The sequence below is a fragment of the Trachemys scripta genome, chromosome 7, assembly GCF_013100865.1.
Source record: "Trachemys scripta elegans isolate TJP31775 chromosome 7, CAS_Tse_1.0, whole genome shotgun sequence".
NCBI classification, from domain to species: Eukaryota; Metazoa; Chordata; order Testudines; family Emydidae; genus Trachemys; species Trachemys scripta.
The window spans coordinates 36,607,493-36,630,655 of NC_048304.1; the positions used below are offsets into that span (position 1 = coordinate 36,607,493).

Genomic DNA, 23,163 nt, shown 5'->3' on the forward strand with positions numbered 1-23,163 from the left:
CCCCCCCCCCCCCGCCACTGTCTGCGCCCTGCCCCTGGGGTCTCCTCCCCTCGGTGGGGTGCCCGGCCCCTGGGGGTCTCTCCTCCTTCCAGGTTGTCCCAACCCTGGTCCCTCGTCTCCCTTCGGGGGCCCCTCGCAGCCCCTCCCTTTCTCCTGCATGGAATGGAGCCCTTTCATTCCATGCTGACTATGTGCAGATAAGGTTTTACAGCCTGGCTCTTATTTGTGCAGGGACAGCTCAGGAGTCAAATCTTACATGAGTGACATTGTGTAAATGGGACCACCTATTCACTGTCTGTACCCCTGACGTAGGCCAGTTGCTGGACCCAGATTCTAGTGTAAGAGGACCCCCCTTCTCCCACCAGAACATGTTGCACCATGTGAAACACAGCTAGGCTCCCTGTAAACTAACTTTTTTTCCCCTGAAGGTCTTCCTTTGATGCTAGCAACAATAGGAATGCTATTAGAGACAGCTTGCAAGCTTTTTAACATCATGTTGAGTAACTCCATGGTGGTAAAATTGCATGCTACTTACCCTTGGGTTTAAGCTGATAACACCAGGTGCTGATAATGGGTAGAACACTTGCTAATGTAGATTTACTGTGTGGCATCTTACTGGAGTCATTTGGTATTCAAATTGGAGTATCAGGAGATAGGTTTCAGATTATGGGGTCCGAGGAACACCTAGGAAGATCTGCTAGGAAAGTGGATATGGCCTGAATGGTGTATGAGGGAGAGGAGACAGTTTATCTTGTGCTCAGACATTTAGGACAGCAGCTGCTAGATAGACTTTAGGTGTGTTAGTTTTAAGTGATTTGCTAATCATCTCCCTGCTTGGTTACTATAACCTCTTCTTCTTCAGCCTCACTGACATGCACATTGCTCCTCTTAAGGTGTCCAAGGTGTAGTTGCCAAGACTATCTTTTAGCCAGTTAATCTGATCGTATCTTCCCCTCATTGAATCCTACACTAGTCCTCAGACACACCAGTTTGTTCAGCCTCCATTCATAGTCTTTCACAATTTCATCCTGATTTTCATCTGTTACCTGGTCTGCTATTGTCCACTCTCCACCACAAGTGATACTGCATCCATAATTTCCTCCTATTTGCGCCTCTGTGCAATTTACTGTGGTTTCCCCTTCTATGTGGAACACTCTCCCCATTCTAGCTTGCCAACCTTTCTTCATTGAAGTCTGCCTTAACAAACCACTTCTGCAATGAGTCTTCTAAGGAGTGAGTTTATAACTAAAGAGGAAAAAAGCAAAGTTGCCTCCTCTTGCCAATGTATTCCATGTGCTGTGGATCTGTCATCTTGGTTGTAATGTTTTGGGGTTTGGGAGTCTATATTCTTTTGTGTACTGTGCAGTGCCAGGCATATTCTGGGTGCTTAACAAATAATAGAGCCAATATTTGTATACAGGTGGAAATCATTCTAAAAGTTACATTTCTTTACTTTTGAAGTTACACTTTATTCTACGGAGATTGCATAAGGGCCAAAATTCTGGATTCTGTACTACTGGGGTATCTGGTTTGGCAGTAAACACATGCTTAGCACTTCACTTTTTGTTAGTTTAAATTGATAGGAAACAGAACTTGTATAAAGGTGGGTTCTTTATAGTCTGTCTAAAGGAAGATTTAATTGTGTGGTCAGTTTCACTTCCACATTTCAATGAACTGTTGGAAAGGCACATACTCAAGTTTCCATTGCTTGTTGATAGTTGGCTTTCATCCCCAAGGGCACACCTATGTTACACAATATACGTGGTCTGTATTTTCTCTTTGCCCTTCTTCCTTTGAACCCTGCCCCTGCTGATGTTGACTTCTGAGCAACAGTGTCACTTCTGCCCAGTTTTTTTTTTTTTTTCTTTGAAGAAAGGGGAGAAAATAATTTAAGGACATACTAAGCAACCAAGTTAATTGCTTAACATTGTAAAGTATAGTAAATTTCCCTTAAAAAAGAAATAGGTAGCTAAATCATATGCTAGCTATCAGACAATTAAATGTCATCAAACTTCTGAAGTAATGCTCAGCTTCAGACCCAATCCTGCACTCACCGACAGTAATGGGATTTTTGCCATTGACTACACTGGTAACAAGACTGTATAGTGTTCAAAGAGCATTAGTCTTCCTTCTGTGCCATTAAACAAGTCATTCAATCGGATTATCAGAATAGATAAACTCCAAATTAAACCTCTGATTATTAATAAAAAGGATTCTTGAATTATAAATGTAAATTGAGCAAAAAATCCATAACAGGCATTAACCAAATTCAGTAATGTGAGTTTAGCAGTACTTTGATCTTCCAGAACAAACCATGTCATGTGTCAAGGAAAGGATCATGGAAATCAAGCAAACAAATTTAGTCCCATATAGCCTGACCCTTGCTTATTTCAAACATTTTCAACATGTAGCAAATTTTCTATACATTAGTCCTTTCCTGAAAATTTTAGAATTTACCAAATCCCAAGTGTTGTCTCCATACTCCTGTACAGTGATTCTCAAACTTTTGTACTGGTGACCCCTTTCACATAGCAAGTCTGAGTGCAACCCCCGTTTCCCCTTATAAATAAACACTTTTTAATATGTTTGCCTCCAGCATTTATAATGGTGGTAAAGTGGGGTTTGGGGTGGAGGCTGACAGCTCATGACCCCCTGAGGGGTCCTGACCCCCAGTTTGAGAACCCCTGCTCCTACAGGAGTATTTGAATGAAGGGAGAATGACGTGGTCTTGCAAAGGAGGTTTCGTTTGGAGAAGGCAGGGTAAGGGAGTAAGAAAGGGGCATGCAAACTTCGGCCTGAGAGCCGCATCAGGTTCCTGAAATTGTCTGGAGGGCAGGTTAGGGAAAGCTGTGCCTCCCCAAACAGCCAGGCATGTCCCAGCCCTCCGACACCCTCTTCCCCCCCCCCCCCCCCGCGCGTCTCGCCTCCTGACGGCCCCCCGGGACTCCTGCCCCATCCAATCCCCCTGTTCCCTGATGGCCCCCTGGGGACATGTGCCCCATCCACCCTCCCCTCCCCCCGCTCTTTGTCCTCTGACCGCCCCCGGACTCCCTGCTGCATCCAACACCCCTCTCTCCTTCCTACCTGCCCCCTCCGGGACCCCTGTCCCATCCAATCACCCCTTTTCCCTGACCACCCCTGGACACTGTTTCCCCATCCAACCCCTTCTCTCCTTCCTGATTGCCCACCCGGAACCCCTGCTCCCATTCAACCCCCCCCAGTTCCCTGACCCCTATCCATCCCCCTGGCCCCTGACCACCCCCCAAACTTCCCTGCCCCCTTACCAGGCTGCCTGGAGCACCGCTGACTGGCAATGCGGCTGCACCAGGACAGGCAGCCATGCCGCGCAGCACAAAGCACTGGGGCAGGCCGGGCTTTGCAGCTGCGCTGCCCCAGGAGCTTGCTGCTTCACTGCCCAGAGCATTGCACCTGCAACGCAGTGAGCTGAGGCTGCTGAGGGAGGGGGAACAGCAGGGGAGGGGACGGGGCCTAGTCTCCCGGGCCAGGAACTCAGGGGCCGGACAGGACGGTCCAACAGGCCGAATGTGACCCGTGGACTGTAGTTTGCCCACCTCTGGAGTAGGAACACTGTCACTTTAGCAGTATTTCACATCTCATTAGCTGCTCATGATTTTCTCTTTATTCAAGTCTAATAAATGGTAGTGCCTCCAACTTGCAATTAAAACCCCTTGTGTGAAGGAGAGAATGGAGCACAGCAGAACTGCATTATGCTAGCCCATGCATTCTATCATTGGGCACCCAGTGATGTGCTAAGAGCTTCGCAAAACTAGTATATATCATCCCTGCCCCAAGGAGCTTACAGTCTAAAATTGGCCCACATGAGGGCCAAAAAAGTGTACTAATTGGTAAGATTCTGGTAACAAGGTCATGTGGTTACTCAAGTATGTACTTGTTGATAGCTAATTTCACCTGTTAGCACACTTTCTTATATATGAACATTTTTCCTTCACCCCATTTTTTCATTTTCAGATCTATTCCTGGTTTGTTTCAACATGCCGTACAATTGAAAAATGTAGTTTTGAGTACAGAACAAGTATATTTAATTTACTTAAGTTTGGTCATTTGAGACTACCTGAATTCCTGTAAACATTTTCCACAATTTTTGTTTTTAGAGGTTAACATCTAAAAACCACATGTTCTTCTTGAACCTGCTTTTTATTTTAAATTACCTTAATCATATTGTACTCTGACATTTTAGGAGGAAGTTTTCCCTTATCCAGAAGTTTCTAATGAAGAATTAGAAGAAATCAACCAGTTTGTAGGACCAGTAGAAAAATTCTTCAGTGAAGAAGGTATGGTTACTCATCTTTTTCCATACAAATGGTTTCTAATTAGTGATATTACTATAATTGAAATACACCTCTACCCCGATATAACGTGACCCGATATAACACGAATTTGGATAGAACTCGGTAAAGCAACGCTCCGGGGGGGCAAGGCTGTGCACTCCTATGGATCAAAGCAAGTTCGATATAACGCGGTTTCACCTGTCATGCAGTAAGATTTTTTTTTTTTGGCTCCTGAGGACAGTGTTATATTGGGGTAGAGGTGTACTAAAAAGGAAACACTGTAACACTTTTTGTGCATTTATCATGACTTGTATAGTGTCACTGTTTTCCCTTGCATAGTCAATTTTCTCTTTTTGTGTGGTTCACTCATGCATCAAAGAGAAGAGAGAAATAAGAATTATTGTAAAACCACAAAAATTGAAAGGTCTCTGGGGCAGATGTAGGAATTGAAACTGCTTTTAACTTATTGTCCTTTAAAAGTGTGTTCCTTTCACTGTCTGTAATTTATAAGCATCTGACTTTGGTCATTTTTCCAACCAAATTCAGCAGAGGCAAACCCAAAGAGTGACTATTTCAGAAGCTATGAGCGTATAAAAACAAACTAATAGATGTTCTGCAATCTTAACTAGAGCAGTGGATCAAGAGAACTTTTTGTTTAGCAAAGGCACAGTGTGATTAAATGTTTAATTGTTTCTCTGAGAGAATAGAGAAACAATTGTTGAATAACTCCTAGTTTCTTTACAAGCACTAATTGTCACTTCTGACATAGTTAAGCAGTATCATCCCCAATTTCCAGATGGCAAGTGTAGGGCAAAGTCCCAGGAGGAAGTCCAGGGTCATGACGTGGATTAAAACTCCTGAGATCCTGACTGCTATTGGCCCAATAGCCTATGTCCCTGTTCAAAGGAATAAGTCAGCAATTTAAGCTATGAAACTCAAAAAAATATTGTTAAGAGTGAATGAGAAGACAATGCATATTTCAAGGGGCTATGAAATCATAAAACAAATACTCTTTAGTCAGTTTTAGAGATGGTATTTAATGGAGAAATGAAAAACATTAGATTACATGGTCTAGTTGATGATGATGATTCAATTTTGTTTGGGTTCTCTGCCATTTCTAGTTAGATATTCAGGGATAATTCTGAGCAGCAAAAATGAAACTGGAGAGCTGCCTAAATGCTTGTAAACTTGATACAGTTGGCACTGAGCAAAGAAATTCAACTGAGTAGATCTCTCTGAAGCTTGGCAGTTCTCATGCACCATGCTGATGTCTCTGTCACTCTGGTGAATGAACAAGTAAACTACAAACACTTCTCTCCCAAATTAGTTAATTATACCCCAAGTATATTCTTGATATTGTGTGCTTTGTAGTCTAAACCATTAAAAAAATCAATTACTTTGTTAAAATGTTTTTTTCTGACTGAATTTCATCCCTCAACCAAGCATTGTGGTTGACCCCTTCTACCCTTTTGGGGGGAGGGTAGCTCAGTGGTTTGAGTATTGGCCTGCTAAACCCAGGGTTGTGAACTCAATCCTTGAGGGGGGGCCATTTAGGGATCTGGGGCAAAAATCAGTACTTGGTTCTGCTAGTGAAGGCAGGGGACTAGACTCGATTTTCAAGCTCCCTTCCAGTTCTATAATTTATTTATTTTAACCTCATGCAGTATTTGTCAAGTCACCTGCCTATGATGAATAGGAGTCTTTCTCAGGGAAGTGCCACTGGAATCTGCAGAATTTTTGCTTTTTTTCCTCAAGAATTTTTTTTGGCAAGGCAGCTTCAGCCTCTGTTGCTGAATAGCAACATAATGAAAACTAATGCAAGGGTGTAAACTGACAAGAATTGTTATTGTTCAGGACCTAATGGCAGCTGTGCAACTGGCAAGAACTAGATCTGTTCTTTCTTTAAAAACTACCATGTCTATTAAAATTTATTGGGATAAATGTTCTTGAGGCTTTTCTGAGACAAATTCCTGGTTATTTTTTTGTTTATCCCGAAATTTTGGTACTGTGAGAATTTCTGATAGTGTGCTAATGCTTCATACTAGCGTACACCTGAATGACCAGTATGCATAGAAATGTTCGAGATGGTTGAAAAAGCTATAGATTCTCCCCACTTCCAAGGCCCTAGTATTCATGTGTCATCACTTGGAGCTATAAATTCTGCCATTGGAACCTTCCAATCAGTTCCTTCTTGAATGCAGTCAGGGAAGGAGCACCGTGAGGAGCTGTGCCTCTTCAGCTGGAGTATTTCAAGTTCTTCCCAGAAGCTGTTCTTGTAGAAATCTCTTCAGTTTTATTTTCTTTGGGGATCATTCACTTCTTGCCATGTAAGAAACGACTGGAAGATTCCAAGGGCTGTTGTCATATGCTATCTAGGAGCCACCATGGAGAGAGGAGTTGGCTCAATTTCTCTCCCACTATTGCTGCCTTAGGGACTAAACCAGTAGAAGCAGAATTGCAAGGTCAAGTAACTTCTCCTTACAGGAACATACCTGAGGGGTTTTATTTCCCTGCAGTCTGTAGTGGTAACCTTCATATGCAGTGGGTCACAGTATTCCACCTTACAGCTACTTCAAAACTATGGTAGTGAGCTGTAATAGTTCAGTAGCTGATGATTGCTGGGGGCTGTTTAATGCTTTTCCAGATGCAGGGGAGTGAGGGGTTGGGGCGTGTTAGGCAGTGTTGTTAAAGGCAGTCTGAAGCTAATAGGAGCAGTTTCTGTAAAGTTAAATGGGTGAAGCATTTCTGCACCTGCTGGAGCATGAGTCGAAAGCTAGGGTGCTGGAACATGCTCTGCTTTGCTGCTGAGTATGCTTTGAGATGCTAGAGGAGAATACTTCTTGTTGAGGGGGTGGGGGAAGGTGAGACACTCAGATTGCTCCTCTTTCCATTAGCCATATCCTGTTTTGCAGGTCTGTGCTCTCATGTTGATTATTGAACATAGAGGTTCTGCTGCTATTAACTTGCATTAGCATGCCATGGTATTGAGAATGCTGCTGCAGCTTGCCTGCTTTGCACTGATTCAAATACTCTTGCGGAGAGGCACACTTGCTGTAACCTGTCATACTTCTTCTTTCAGTGGACTCTAAAAAGATTGACCAAGATGCTAAAATCCCACCAGAAACTCTAAAGGGATTGAAGAACCTTGGACTCTTTGGCATGCAGATTCCAGAGGAATATGGTGAGTGAAAAAAGATACTGAAAGTAGAACCAAACAATTTCTTCATCTTCCTTTCAGTACAGAATGCACCATAAGGCATCACATGCCACTTCCCCCTGTTTTCAAGTCCTTGGCTGAAATGGAGAGGGCTTGGTGTTGCATGGGCATCTGTCTCACAGCACTTGCTCAAGATGCATAAAATTCTACTTGATTAAAAGAACTGGTTTACGAGACAAACTGTGGTGTCTGATGGAACTGTCCATATTGAAGCCACTACCTTAGACTCACTCAAGTAAGCAGTGAACCCATTTGTCCACTTTAAAAGCTTAATAGCTGCTTTGAGACATAGTTGTATTTTCTCTATAACCATAATGGAAAAATGGGTCTTAAAGGGGGATTTGAAGGAGGACTGGATAGTGGCTTTAAAAACTAGTTTGGCCTAGGTATGTGGTGTATAAAGAGCAACCTGAACTACAATGCATTTGCTGCAGTGACTATAATAGTGCTAAATAAAGCTGGGAAGCAGACATAACAGTTCTTGTGCTTTAGTTAGTTTAGATCTTCTTTTAACCATACTCTTGTGTGTTGATGCATGCAAGTTGACCGTTACTTATTTTTGTTTAATTTCTCATGAGTGCCACAGAGATGCAAATCATATTTCTGCAAAGCTCTGAGCACAGAATCCATTTGATCCCATTCCAAGACTAATACATAACACAAATAACTAAAAAGAAAATATGGAAGAGGTGTTTTTTTTTTTTTTTTTGAATAATGAAATTGTCATGTTGGTCACTCGAATTCATAGCAGGTTTAATTTTGTCTTAGAATATATCAAATTATCTACTGCTCTGGTAGTCTTAAAACAGTCTTTGTAATGCCAAATGTGTCTGAGTAACAGGAGAAGAGCTTTTTTTTTTTTTTTTTTTTTTATCTGAAGTCTGTGTGCACAACTAATATTCTCATCAGCCAATAGGTGTGTTTACATGCAGACAGCTAATTAGACACCATTTCTGTGTGGGGATCTCAGGCTTTTTCCAAACATCTTCTAGCTTTTTCTCTTTTACTTTTTTGTATGTAGTCTATATTGAAATATTTTAGTAGACCTGCAATGCTGAGTGGGTTGGTGCACCAGGAGAAAATGCACTGAGATGTATCCATTTCACTATGATGCATCATATAACACTTTACATTAATCAAACTTATGACAATCCTTCTGTGAAAGAGAATCTGATCTAGCATAAGCCTCTGTTTGAGAGTTGCTGGTTTGTTCATGCTGTGTTTGTTTTTACAGAGTTGAAGACAGGATTGTAAAGTTGTTCTGGCATAAGAATTTTTTGCAATCACTTCGTATGAAATGGGACATGATTGCATTCTAAAAGTAGATTAGGAAAAATCAGTCCAGGGATTGGGAAAGAGGGAAAGATTGTCCGAGGGGTACAATAAATCTTCAGAAGTCAGCCCCAGGATTTCAATTTCAGGTCCGTCCCGTAAGTTTTTCTGTGTAGCCAGAAGTGCCAGCAATCCTTCCAGTTCGAAAGATCTGCTATATCAACTAATGTCCAGTAGATCAATGAGTGGTGATCTGCTTTATGAGCCAGTGGCATAACGCAAAAGATGCCTTCTTGATGCTGACGGATATGACATATGAGCAGCGTATCTAATGATGAGCCTACCTCCTATCCCCTGAGGCAATTCATTATGAGTGAGACATTAATGGAAAGAGAAATCATGGCTCTGGGCCCTCATTGGTGTATTCGCCAGGCTCACAAATATGAAAACAGTGAAGACATTGGAAACAGCTTCGGTATTTGAATGAGTTACATCCACAGTATGTAAAGTTAAGTCATGTACAGTTGTGGTTGGTAAGTTAAAGTTTATTTGGATATGGATTTCAGTTGTACTTTTACTTTATAAAAATGTGACTTAAGTCTTGGTCTCTTAAAAAAATTGCATTTGGCATAACTTCGTGAATAATGTTAGTCCCAGGTGCAGCCAAAAAACAACACAAAAACCTGGGATTGAATTTCAAATAAACTAATACTTCAGCAAAAATACTCTTAAAATGTATGTTTCCTCAAACACAAATATGAACCTGGAAATTTCAAGTAAAAGATCTACATTGCTTACTAATCCAACCTCTCCCTCCCCCCCAATAAAATAAAAGCATCCAATTACAAAGTTAAGAGCACCAAAACAATCTGCTACAGCACCGCAAGGGCAGTGTTAATTCTTACATCTTCAACTCTAATTACAAATTAGAAGGTACTGTGCTTGTGCAGCTTCCTAATGAAGTATCAAAATGTGAATTTGTGAACTATAAAAGGTGGTTTTCTAACTGGTGTAATAAATGTCTGAGACTAAATTATGCTTTTTCAGTACATGCTCTTTCCATCTAATAGTCGTAACTGGATGTTCTGTGCCTTGAATATGTGAAATTTTTTAAACAGTGAGTAATATTCTGCTTAATCTGGAATTGTTAGTCTTTACTTTGACTCTGTATGGCTATAAGGAGGATGGAGGCTGAGCAACCTCTGTACAATTAAGAGTAAGATATTAAAGGTTTTTGTGGTCACTGATGAAGTGAACCTGTAATGGGTGAAGAAAGCTGTCAGTCATATGTTAAAGTAGCAATCAAGGTCAGAGTTAAGATTACTGGATGACCTATACTGTATATTTCATACTTTCAGGTACTTTGGTGGTTTTTGTAAAATAAAATCTTTACTTGGAATTTCCAGGCTTTCTACAAAGCTATAATATTCTTCAAAGGTGTGCCTTGAGGTTGTGGTGTAACAAATTTCAGGGTAACAAATTTCTTTGTGTGGAATTCCCATAGACTTTTAATTAAGTTGTTCAATGACAGGAGTATCTGTGCATCTTCCATGCAAGAATGGATTCTCTCCCCCCCCCCCCCCCCCCCCCCAGACAGCGACTCACCTCCACATGTGGCTACCTCCTTCCATTCCTCATACTGGACCTCTTGTTCCCTGGGTGACTTTCCTTCTCTTCGCAAACTTAGTTCATCTGTCATTCCTTTGAAGTGTGTGGGTAAAGCTGTTTTGGAGACTTCTTTTTTTAAGAAGTTATGTTTATATTTGAAGAGAAAAAAACTAGGCAAATCAATTTAAAAATCAACATAGGGTTAAATTTTGAACTCATGTATTTCAAAAACTTCTATGCCTGACATTTTGCAGGAAATTTTCTTGTGAAATTTCATATGTTTATTTTGAGTTTGACACTGGGATGATGTAGGTTTGAAAATCAGGCTTGTAACAGGAATCCAGCTTCAAAATTAACCTCTCCAAAACCTCCTTTGAGAGAGACAAGACATCAAAGCTGGTAAACTGAAATTTGTTCTGGAAACATTTACAGAATAAAGCAATGATAAAAGCAGGTTGGCTAACACCTGCCTTCTATTTAAGTCACTTTGGAAAGTATTGGAAGTTAGTTCTGTGCAATAAGGCATATGCTTAGGCAGACCTAATGGAATATTTGGATACTAATTAACTTTGTATTATAAAATAAATATTTGCTGCTTTCATGTCTCATTTATACAAAATAGTACTGTTGTCAATACCATGGACAAATAAGGATGCTTCTAATAGCAAGAATAGCCTGTTGTCCAGCAAGAACTCTTGCAGCCTCTTTTAAGTGAACGTAGCATTCTATTCCAGGCTGCACAAAAGGTGAAATCTTGGCCCTTTTGAAGTCAATGGGAATTTTGGCTTTTACTGCAGGGGGGCCAGGATTTCACCTTTTGTGCAGTCTGCAATAGAATGCTTTGCTCACTTGACTGTTGCTTTAGTTAAAACAATTTTATTTGGGACAAGGTGGTTAACACACAATCTTGATCTTCAAGCATAGTTTGTATTAATTCAGTTCAGGTGATATTTGGAAGTTTGCCAGTTAATGTTAGATGTTTGGCTTCTCTGGATTTTCATATATGTACCATGCTGGGATAGCTTTTTCTGAAAAAATAAATGATCCACACAAACAGATTTCTTAAGAGACTGACCATTAAGTTTGCATTGGGATGCACATGTATCAGTGTTTAATTACATAACATTTCTCAAATGCACAATAATATACTTTTTTCTACAACTTTAGATACAAATATGTGGTGTCTTGTAATATTTCTACCATTTAATTCTTACACTAATTTTGTGGCCCTAGAGGCCTCCAACTTTGATTTACATGATTTCTCTAAATTGTGTTCTAATACATCTTCCATAGCCACATATGATAGTCTCTTGTCAACCAACAGTACTGATTTCATTAAATGCAATTAACTGCAAAGCTAATGTCAATGCAAAATTACATGGCTTGTGGAGGGCAACGGATTTCTATTTGTTTAACATGTAATATGTCTCTAAGCATGATTTACCTGGGCTTGTCATCCAAATGACTTTGTTATACCAGACCAACATAGCCCAGGAAATTAGCATTGTAAGACATTACTGTACACTTGTAAAATATATTGTATTTGCTATGACATGTTCATGTAATTGGACTATATTGTAACTTGAAAGGGGGCGTAATTAAGGTTGTGCACGTGAACATGATTTTGGCATTTCCTGGTGTGAGCTTTTGACTTTGATGTAACCTTTATATTCTTAACAGACTTCTGTGTAAGGAAGCTTCTATTTGTCTTTAAAAGAAAGAGGGAGGACAGGTGTAGAGAGGGACAACTTAAAAAAAAAAAAGAGCTTCATTCTCCCCTACTCGGAAATATATTGGTTTTCAAAAGGACAAATACATAAATAATCACATGTAAATTCTGCAACTCGGAACTGCTTGGCTAGGCACTGAACAAGGGAAAACTCTATATCCCAGAGGTTCTTAACCAGGGGTCTGGGGCCCCCGGGGGGCGGGGGCGCATGCAGGTTTCAGGGGGTTCACCAAGCAAGGCCAGTGTTAGACTTGCTGGGGCCCAGGGCAGAAAGCTGAAGCCCATGGCCCTGGTCCCTTCCACCTGGGACTGAAGTTGAAGCCTGAGCAACTTAGCTAGAGCAATTGCACTGCTTGCTACCCCCTAATGCTGGTCCTTGCTTTTATATGCATAAAGCTAGTTGTTACAGCACAGGTGGGCCGTGGAGTTTTTTATAGCATTGGGGGGGCCCTCGGGGAAAAGAGGTTGAGAAACCCCGCTCTATCCCACCTACCTTGGGTGGTCCACAGGCAGGAAAAAGGGAGTGGGTATGGGGGTGGGGAGAGTGGCGGAGTGGAAATTGTAATTAACATGGAGTATGTATTGAATGGGGAGGGAGAAGCAAGAAGCAATGAGTGAATGAAAGGGGTAGAAATCAGACTGTTCATAGTTTTAAAGTTGAGCTTGTGATTGTACTTACTGGGTGCACAGGGGAAAAAATGAATAGTATTCAGAGGTCTACCTGAATATTGTTCGCATTCTCCTTTGTCATCTTATGAAAAAACTGTTTGTTTTAATAGCAAGTTTGCAATTGGTTACATAAAACTAATACTTTTCTATAGCCCAAGGTATCAAAATTATGCATATGCAAGTGCTGGAAACACAAAGGAAAGATCTTTAACATGAGATGCAATTATGTGTCATTTTTCCTTTACTTAACTCTCTTCTCAGCTCCTTATAAATAAACAGTATATGTATTTACAGCTCGAGGTCACAAAATGGAAACAAAGTTCATACCCCTGTGGCAAATTAGTTTCTGAACATATTTAATTTTCATGGTAGACATTTTTAAGATTTTTAACTCTTACCCTCATTTAATACTCATTTAGAAAAGTGTTTTGTGTTCAGTTTTCTATCAGTTTTGTCCTCTTCTTAATCTTTCTCTTCTCTTGTAAAGTGCAAGCCAACTTGGCTTTGCTTTTACTCTTCATGTTCTTGTCTTCTGTACCAGGTATAATGACATCAGCACTCTTCTGAGATTGTTTGTTAAACTATGCTCCCTCTGCTGGCTGTTTCTGCAGCTGAACAATCATACATGAACAGTAGCTGGGTTTCTTAAAAACTGAGTGAAGAACTCTAAACCAAACTAGATATGTAGTATTAGATGAATGATCTTTCAAGCATAAGTTTAATTTTTGTCCTAATACTCCTTTTGACATAAAGAAGGAAATGCTGAGTATTCACTGGACTTTGTTTTCTAACATTCAGTGGACTGAATGATGCAAGTTCTAGGAGTGTGTGTGTGTGTGTGTGTGTATATACACACACACACACACAATTATACATGCACCTCTACCTCGATATAACGCTGTCCTTGGGAGCCAAAAAAATCTTACCGCGTTATAGGTGAAACCGCGTTCTATCGAACTTGCTTTGATCCACCGGAGTGTGCAGCCCGGCCACACACACACACCCCCCCCCCCCCCCCGGCGCGCAGCACTGCCGTGCCGCGTTTAACCGAATTTATGTTTTATCAGGTCGCGTTATATCGGGGGGGGGGGGTGGTATGTCAACTTCTCTGGGTAGAACTAAAATATGTATGCTTCCGCACCTGGAAAAAAACAAACCGTAAGCAAATTTAAAAAGTTATTTTGTTTCTTCTAAAATGTGTTCCTCCTAAATTGCTATGAATACAGTGTGGTGTTCACTTTGTGGGCAAACTATATGCTTCAATTACAATTAATATACTGTTAAAGGCTTCCTCATCATTCTTTGAGCTTTTAAGACACTATGTTTAAGACACTGTTTTTGTTTTTCTATACTTCAAAGTATTCCCCTCTGTAGGGACAGCTCTTAAAGCAGTGACATGTATATGGATTGACAAAAGGAAAACTTTTTCCCCCCCCAGGTGGACTTGGTCTTTCAAATACAATGTATGCACGTTTAGGAGAAATCATTTCTCTAGATGGCTCTGTTGCGGTTACTTTGGCAGCTCATCAAGCAATAGGGCTTAAGGTAACACTGCGTTATTTTATTTGTTGTACACAGCTTCTAGAGGCTAGATGATATGAACTTACATTCAAGTGTAGATTTGGAGGTGTTGACTTATTTTGATAACAAATAACTACCACCTGTTCATAGTAAATCAGGGGCTGCATTTTGACTTCATACTGGCCTGCTGTAAATTTGTTTCACGAGTTTTCCTCCCATACACTAATCTCCTTTAAGTGCTTTGAAATCTACTGATGAAAAGTACTATAAAAGAACAAAGTACTGTTTATTATTCTCTTCTTGTGGCCAGTCTGGGATATTTGGGGTTAACCCTTCCCACTGCCAGAGAGCAATCAAAATTTTGTTGAGACTGCATCCTGACCTGGTACACACACAAAGCTCTTAATTTGTATAAAAACATCTGATTGTAACTTGGTTTCCTTTTGATAAGAAGCCCTGCCTATAAAGATCTAAAGAAAAAGAATTCATTTTATATTAAATGTTTTGGAAAACAAGTAGGTCTTGGTCTTTCCTTGATACCCTTTTTATTTATAGTACAGCAATGGCAATAAAAGTACCACATTGTCTAATGGAGTGGGCTACCTGTAGGACTAAGGGGCTAGTCCAGGTTCCATGCTCATGTAGTTATTGGTCTCTTTGAGCTGGACAACTAGGATTTCAGTTGTGATGGTAGGCTACTAGATACCCTGTCCAAAAGGAAGTGGTCTAATGCCAGCTCATTTCAGGCAGTTGATCAGCTATCTGATGATACCTTTATTAATTGGACATTAATATGTCAAACACAATTTCAGTCTATTAAGTATATAATTAGATAAAATCATTAAGATTTTAACGTACAAATTTTCTGTATATTATGAACGAAACATTGTGTAAATGGTGCTTTACTTCTTACACATCATATGTTGGTAAGTCTCTTATTCATTTCTTTGTCTAGGGAATCCTGATTTTTGGCACTGATGAGCAGAAAGCAAAGTATCTACCTAAATTGGCATCTGGGGAGCATATTGCAGCTTTTTGCCTTACAGAACCAGGAAGGTAACATTATTTTGTAACTAAAAATGTGTGGTTTTTTTTATGACAGACATTAGTTTGGTTTGTTACAATAGCACCTACTTAAAATCTTAATCTGTTTTGTGTGTGACTTTAAGGGGGATGTTATCAATAAACGATACAGTAGAACTTTGGGAATGGAAGTTGTTCTGAAATGTATAACTCTAAATGAAATGTTACGGTTGTTCCTTCAAAAGTTTACAACTGAACATGACTTAATACAGCTTTGAAACTTTAGTATGCAGAAGAAAAATGCTGCTTTTCACCATCTTAATTTAAATGAAACAAGCACAGAAACAGTTTCCTTACCCCATCAAATCCTTTTTAAACTTTCCCTTCATATTTTTTTAGTAGTTCACATTTAATACAGTACTGTATTGTACAGTATTGGCGTGGTGTGCCTGCTGCCTGATTTCATACTTCCGGTACCAAATAAGGTGTGTGGTTGACTGATCAGTTCGTAACTCTGAGGGTCTACTTTATTTCAAACTACATAATTAGTCTTCTCCCATGGAGGTACACCTGTGGCTTCCATGAAGTTACTGAATGTTTTTTTTGACTTAGGCTATGTTCATTGGCCCAAACCTTGCCATATCAGACGCATTCATTTGTCAATGGAACTGAATATGGTCTGAAGGACGCTATTGGCTGTGCAGGGAACATTCTGACACCATGAGCACTGAACTGGTTACTCTGAGCTTCTGTGAAATTGTTAGAGAAAAATTATGAAACTGTTTCTGTGCTTGTTTAAATTAAGATGGTGAAAAGCAGCATTTTTCTTCAATATCTGGCTCAGTTAACAGTATTAAGAAACCTTTGGGCTTGTCTGTGTGGCAAACTGGGATATGAATCTACCCTGCACTTCCTGCCAGGGACAAGATGTGCAACAATATAGCATGAATTATGGGGAGCTGCTTTTGTGCTTCAAACCAGCTAGGCATTGTGACTCTGGGTTTTTAATCCTGCATTCCAGTACTTCAAAAATGTAGCAAAGCTAAGTTGCTTATCAAGGATGTAATTTCTAAAATATTCTAGCTGTTCCTAGTCAATGTGGCACCATACAGTATAAAATAAGTGAGACTCCAGAGAGAGCTCTCTTAAGAGGACTACACTTGAAGGTATATTTCTTCAGCAGCCATTGGATTTAGAAAGTTTCACTTTTATTTAGAATCTGAACTTGAGGCATCAGCGTTTGAAATTTTGGACCTATATTTGTATCCCTTATAGTGTTTCTGGAAACTAAGCACATTTTAACTACTACTTTGGGTTCTAGTGGAAGTGATGCAGCATCCATCCAGACCAGAGCTACCATGAGTGAAGATGGGGAAAGCTTTTTACTAAATGGCTCAAAGGTATGTGACAAAGTTCTGTTCTTGACTCCGTGGGTCCTGCGTTTCCTGATGGATTTTGCTAGCCTAAGAAGCTCACTATGACCCTCCACATAGCCCTTCTCTCTCTAGAGGCAAGCGTCACAGTCTACTAAGCCATTTTCATCATAAGCCAGCAAGGGAGGTGAGGAGAAGCAACCCTCCCTCGCACAGTCTGTCTCCCAGTATCAGTGATTAATCGGGAAGGGGGAGCCCGGGCCTGCCCTCTAGTCCGGGCTCCAGTCCAGGGACCCTAAAATTAGCAGCTATGGAAGCTTCCTTTTTGGAAATAGGACGTGTACAATTCCCTGGGCCACTTGCCCACAGCAGCCCCCACTCAATATCTTCTTCACAATTACCTTAGAGTCTCCTTCCTTGCGCCTGATATAGATTTGTACTGCTTCATTCCTCCAACAGCGCGGCTCCCTCCTATAGCTCCTGACACCCACACCTCACTGACTAATTGGGAGGCTTTTTAACTAGTTCCAGCCAGTCCTTGATTAGCTTCAGGTGTCCCAATCAATCTAGCTATCTCCACTGCCTTCTAGAAGGATCTTAATTGGCCCCAGGTGTCTTGATTAACCTGGAGCAACTGCCGTTTGGTTACCATGGTACCAGGGATTTGTTTAGCCTGGGGCTAACATACCTGTTCCTCACTACTTTACTATAGCCATCTGGCCTTGCCCCATCACAGGTATTTATCCGTAGAATTGTTGCCGGCCCAGAGGGCCCCGAGGGGGCAACAGGGTTCGTTGCCCGGTGTGCGCCGCACCAATAGACACACCAGGGTGGAGAAGCAGACATACCAGGGTGGAGAAGCAAACCAAGTTTTTGAGATCTCTAAAAGGCACTAGGAGACCAGCAGGTCTCAAATCAAGCGCAGCACATACAAGCAAGTTTTTTCCCTTTTATATTCCAAGCTGTTTGTGTGTAAGCCTTTGTTCTGGTTTCTTCCTACCCCTCCCTCCCCGACAACAGTTACAGCAGGCAGTACATTGGAAACGTTCCCGTTCGCATGCTTGTCTTTGACCTTGCAAGCTCTACACACTAGGTCTTTCCCTCCTCCTTTTCCCCCGCATTATCACTAAAAGTTTTGCTAGTGTGAACAAAACTGCAGCTGTCTGCTAGAAAAAGCTGGCCATTACATTTCTGCTCTGGCCTGCTTCAGCATTAGGCTGCTAGCATATAGGTAGGTTAAAGTTCACAAGATGGAGTTACTGTGGCTCACTTAGACCCAGAGCAGGGAGGTTTCATCGGCACTTATGGCCTTCCATCCCCCCCGAGTTACCTGGTAGCTGCCTAGTGACACCAACAGAATGATGAATTGAAATATTTACTTTTAGTATGAGTTTCATAGGAAGCATTCCTATGTCATGGAGCATTGTTCATCTTGTTCTCCCAAACGACAATTTAACTTGGCAGCTTCCTTTGACTTCTGAGAATCCCAAGCTAGTAAAGAACAGTGTCAAAAAGACAGTTCATTCAGTCTTGAGGCCAAAAGAAATTACTAATCAGAATAACCTTTCCTAATCCTTGGTAAAAAGGTTAAGGAGGTCTCACTCTGTGAACATGCTTTTCTTCTCTGCATTTCCCCATCCTATTTCCTGCTTTATTCCGAGAGTCTGCCCCCTCACTGTGCACGCTCAGGTGAGGAGAACCTGAAATCTTTTTTTTTTTTTTTCCCCCCCCCCCCCCCCCCCCCCCCCGGGCTCTTTTCCTTTTCTGGCCAAGGTTTTGTTGAATACTTTAAGGAAATATTAACTCTGACTTGGAAGTAGAGCTGGTCAGGCCACTTTTTTGGCTAAATTATGAATGCTGTTTCATCCAAGCCAAAACGTTTGGTGAGACACATTGGTTTTGATGTATGAAAATTTTGTTGGTTAGGGCACTGGGCTGGCATGTGGAAGACTCAGGTTGAACTCCCTGTTCTGCCTGATTCAGAACCGTTTTTTATCCCAGATCACTCTGAAACAAATAGGTTCAAGGCTCTGCTCCAGTGTCACAGTTTCAGAGTTAACTTCGCCCTTGACACCCCACCGTTTTAGCCTCCTTGAGGGCATTCATTTCACATTTCAGGCTTCCTATCCATCACCTCTCTTGGGTGGAGGTGATGTCTCCTACTCCAGACCAAGGGTTTAAGCTTGCACTCCTTTTGCACTTCACTGTGATTTCCCCAACAGTCCAGACTGGTGTCAAATACCTGTGATTTTGTTCTCTCTCAGGGGGTACTACAGTGTACACCAGTTACCAACCACCTTCACAAAGCAAAGTACACTTGTTCCTAGGGCAAAAGCATTAGAGAAAACATATTACCAAAAAAAAAAATTGACATCCTCTGGTCAGCTCTTATTGGAAGTATAACCTTGCCGTAGTCACAAAGCCAGTGCAAGAGCAGAGATTAAAACTTGACGGAATGAGTCAGTCCTGTGCTGAGACAGCTTCTGTTATGAAATAATACAGCTTTGTATCTATCACAGCACAGCTCATGTACTTTTTTCTTTTCCCCACCTCCTCTCCCAGATCTGGATATCCAATGGTGGCCTGGCAGACATTTTCACTGTGTTTGCAAGGACTGAGATTGTTGATAAAGATGGTGCAAAAAAAGACAAAATTACTGCCTTCGTTGTAGAAAGAGCCTTTGGTGGAGTCACTAATGGGAAGCCAGAAGATAAACTGGGTATTCGAGGATCTAATAGTAAGAAACATTTAAATTCCGTTTTTTCATAGAAGTGTTTCAAAATTAATGTATTTATCAGAATCAACAAGCAAATCCATTTTGGTCGGATAATACACTATATTCTAGTTGGATTGTGGAGGTTTTGATTCCTATTAAACATCCGTCTCAGTTTTCTGCAGAGACAGTTCAAAGTGCACTTTCACAAATATAAAAATCCATTTTAAATAATTACCTTCTCATCTGCTAATTGTCATCCATTTCCAAACCTCTCATCTTGCCATGGAAATTCCCCTTTGTGTGCTGCACTGAGAAGATTCAGTAATAAGCAGCATTACTATGATACAGCAGCATTGGGAGCTGGTTTCTCTTTGTTCTATTTATTGGTAGATCTTATTCTTCACCATCAGTCATTCAGTTGTCTGTATTCTTTCGGTCTATCTTCCAGTTCCAGACAAGACTGTAGTTCTCCCCAGTCGTGCTGTACAAGTTAGCAATATTAGTATTTGTACATTTCATAAATTAAAATGCCAACTCCCATCTTTCTTCCCCTTAACTTATTTGGTAAAGTGTATTTAATTCTGTTGTGTTGTATTGAGAAAAATCCAACTCCTAGTAGAGAAAGTAAGTTATTGAATGTTGCTATATCTTTTAACAGTATTTCTCAAAAGTTTTCTGAAATAATTGAATGCTATTTTTATTTCAGCCTGTGAAGTACACTTTGAAAACACAAAAGTACCTGTAGAGAATGTAATTGGAGAAGTAGGAGGGGGATTTAAGGTAAGTTGTGAAGAATAATTATCTTTAAACCTACCACAAAGATGTCTTTGGGGAAGAGAATTTGTTGTTTGGTGCCAGATTTAGCCCTAGCTCTAAAAGGACAAACATATTTGTTAATCTCTGAGATCGCTAAACGTGAAAAAGATTAGAGGATGGAATTACTCTGTTTATCTTTTGTATGCAGTCAGTTTCGTATGTCCCGTTCTCTGCGTTCATAGGCACTCCCTTTCTTAAGCTCTGCAGTAGTGCATGTAACAGAGCAGCTTCTGCTACTGGAGTTTCGTTAGATGGTGCTTCACTTTTTCCATCGAAGATGACTAAAACTGTTTGAAAAGTTGAAATTTACTAACAATTTTCAACTTTCACTTTACCCATCCTGGAGTGGGCGATACAGAGCAGATGATAATAGCATTGGAGAAAGTTGAACAACTTTGGATATCTCCCCTCATGTGAATGTGCACCTGTGAGTGAAGCTGTAAATGGCTCTTTGAAATTTTCCTGTCCCCAACCCTACTCTTGCAGCCAACCTGCCATAGGAAGAGCTCACATGCAGAGGGATGTAAGTTCAAGGCAGCAGCCCACAGGCACAAAATTTGTATTTTGTGTTACTTTGATGCTTAGCATTGCTGCGAAAGTGTACTGATCCAGACCTTTGGAGTCACCAGTGGAGACTTCCCTGCCAAGCAACATGTAACTGTCCGCTGAGTAGGGAACAAGGAGAGTGAGGAAATGCCACAAAAAACAGAAATTAAGATGATGCAGGGAGGGGAAAGAAATAAAAGGGAAAACGAAGCTGGCCGAAAAGGAGGGGGTTGGGAGTGGGGAGAATAAAAGAAGATAGTAGGAAATTCTGGAGGACATAAGGGGCTACCCATTAGCTAATCATCACAAAAGGATTCTACCTGTATGAAAGGCAGCGAACCACTGCTGAGATACTTGAATGTGAACTGAGTGTAAAGACCTAACTGAGCATTTATATGTGAGCATGATACAAGCTGCTTCCTTTCTTAGGGTACATCTACACTACAGGGGGGAGTCGATTTAAGATACGCAAATTCAGCTACGTGAATAGCGTAGCTGAATTCGACGTATCGCAGCCGACTTACCCCGCTGTGAGGACGGCGGCAAAATCGACTTCTGCGGCTTTCTGTCGACGGCGCTTACTCCCACCTCCGCTGGTGAAGTAAGAGCGTCGATTCGGGGATCGATTGTCGCGTCCCAGCGGGACGCGATAAATCGATCCCCGAGAGGTCGATTTCTACCCACCGATTCAGGCGGGTAGTGTAGACCTAGCCCCCATGTTTAGAAAAGAAAAGGTTAGAATCAGAATCAGTTGATGAATTTGGTAAATGGGATGTGATCAGTGACGAGAGCTATAAGGTTTAAGCTACAGTGAAAGTAATCTTGTTATATTTGTAGTTAGTGTTTAAATGAAACCCATCTGGGGAGAAATAAAGATGCTAGATGTCAACAGAAAAATTCTTGGCGAAAAGGTAGAAATATTACGTAAGATTTCATGGGATAATCAATAAAGGAAATGGGAAAGTGAAGATATGAAGTAGCCTATACCCAAGGGCTGCATTTCATAACAACCAGCCAAAAATATGTCAAGAATCTGTAAATCATGTGGATTAACAAAGTGCGAAGAGTGAAAAAGGTTAAATGAGGCCAAGCAGAGAGTAATTTCAGGTACAGGAGAACAGCAAAGACTGAAAATGAAGCCGTTTTGAAGGAATGGGGGGAAAGCACAAGGACAGGTAGAGAATGAGAAGATTGTAAAAGAGATTAAAGTAAATCTGACATTTAAGTACATAAGGAGCACAAAATCAATAAAAGAGACAGAAGGGACTCTTAAGAGATAGTAAGGGTAATTTATTTACAGAAGAGGACAGATACTGGCAAAGTAATTGAATTCTTGTACTTAGTTTATAAAGGAGTTAAGAGTTCAGATGCCAGAAAGTGAGACAGTCTTCAAGGGGAGCAGAAGAAATGCTGAAAGAAATTGATTGTGCTGGAACAGGTGATCAAGAAATTAGAACTTGTGAGGGACTGAAAAACAAACTTCAAACTCATAGTAAAATTGTTTATAGTTTTTAAATTACACTTGAAATGAAGGTTGAATATAAGATTGATATCCTGAACAAAGGCTAACAATTGTCTGTATTTAAAAAGATATTTAGGGAATGTCTGATAAAATACAAACCTTAGCTTCATTTCAGTGGGAAAATACTGAAAACATTGATCACAAGCTTAATAGACAGATGGAAAATAATGGGTTGTCTGCATAATTCACAAGGGCTACCATAGAAATATTAAATAAAACCTGATATAAGTAAATGCATTGCTTACCTGCCTTGTTAAATATATGCCATGGGCAGTGAATTTGTCACAGAAAACTTTCAAGCATTGCAGATGATGAGTTTTGGTAAACCTTATTTAAAGTTTTGTGACTTATCCTGAACTAGTTTAGCAAAATATTCCTTCCTCTTGTGTTTATGAAGCAAAAAGTCATGAAATTCTCAAACTGCCCTTTTTGTGTTAAGTAACATCACCTTGTCAGATTTCTGAAAATGTAATTAATATTCACATAAAATATTTAGCCTAAATTTAAGTATTAGCTATAAAAACAAATATTCTTCTTTGAATGCTTGCACGTGTCCATATCACTGTAGGTGTATGTGCACCTAGTGCACAGTTATCAGAACTTTATCCCTCAGCAGTACTCATCTGGGCAGCTCGAGCACCCTCTGTCTCCACATGCCACTGTGTGCTGGTGTAAGAGGGTGGAACCACTCTGACCCCCCTCAGTTCCTTCTTACCGCTAGTGGTGGTTGTCGGTGCGATCTCAGACTTGTTGTCTTAAGAATCCCTCGCCCCTTTGCATGTATATACTGTTATTGTTAGCAAGTAGTTAAATTGGTTAGTTTTAGCAAGTCTTTGTGATA

At 40.7% G+C, this 23,163-nt stretch overlaps 1 protein-coding gene across 1 annotated transcript in view; it reads left to right on the forward strand.

Annotated features, from left to right (window-relative positions):
* ACAD9 (acyl-CoA dehydrogenase family member 9) overlaps positions 1–23,163 on the forward strand; it is a 59,670-nt gene that overhangs the window by 5,344 nt on the left and 31,163 nt on the right. Inside the window, exons 2-8 of the mRNA XM_034777780.1 lie at positions 4,220–4,313; positions 7,390–7,491; positions 14,244–14,350; positions 15,282–15,382; positions 16,671–16,749; positions 19,285–19,459; positions 20,145–20,218. Of these exons, the coding sequence (XP_034633671.1) occupies positions 4,220–4,313; positions 7,390–7,491; positions 14,244–14,350; positions 15,282–15,382; positions 16,671–16,749; positions 19,285–19,459; positions 20,145–20,218 (732 nt within the window). The remainder of the gene's footprint in view (positions 1–4,219; positions 4,314–7,389; positions 7,492–14,243; positions 14,351–15,281; positions 15,383–16,670; positions 16,750–19,284; positions 19,460–20,144; positions 20,219–23,163) is intronic.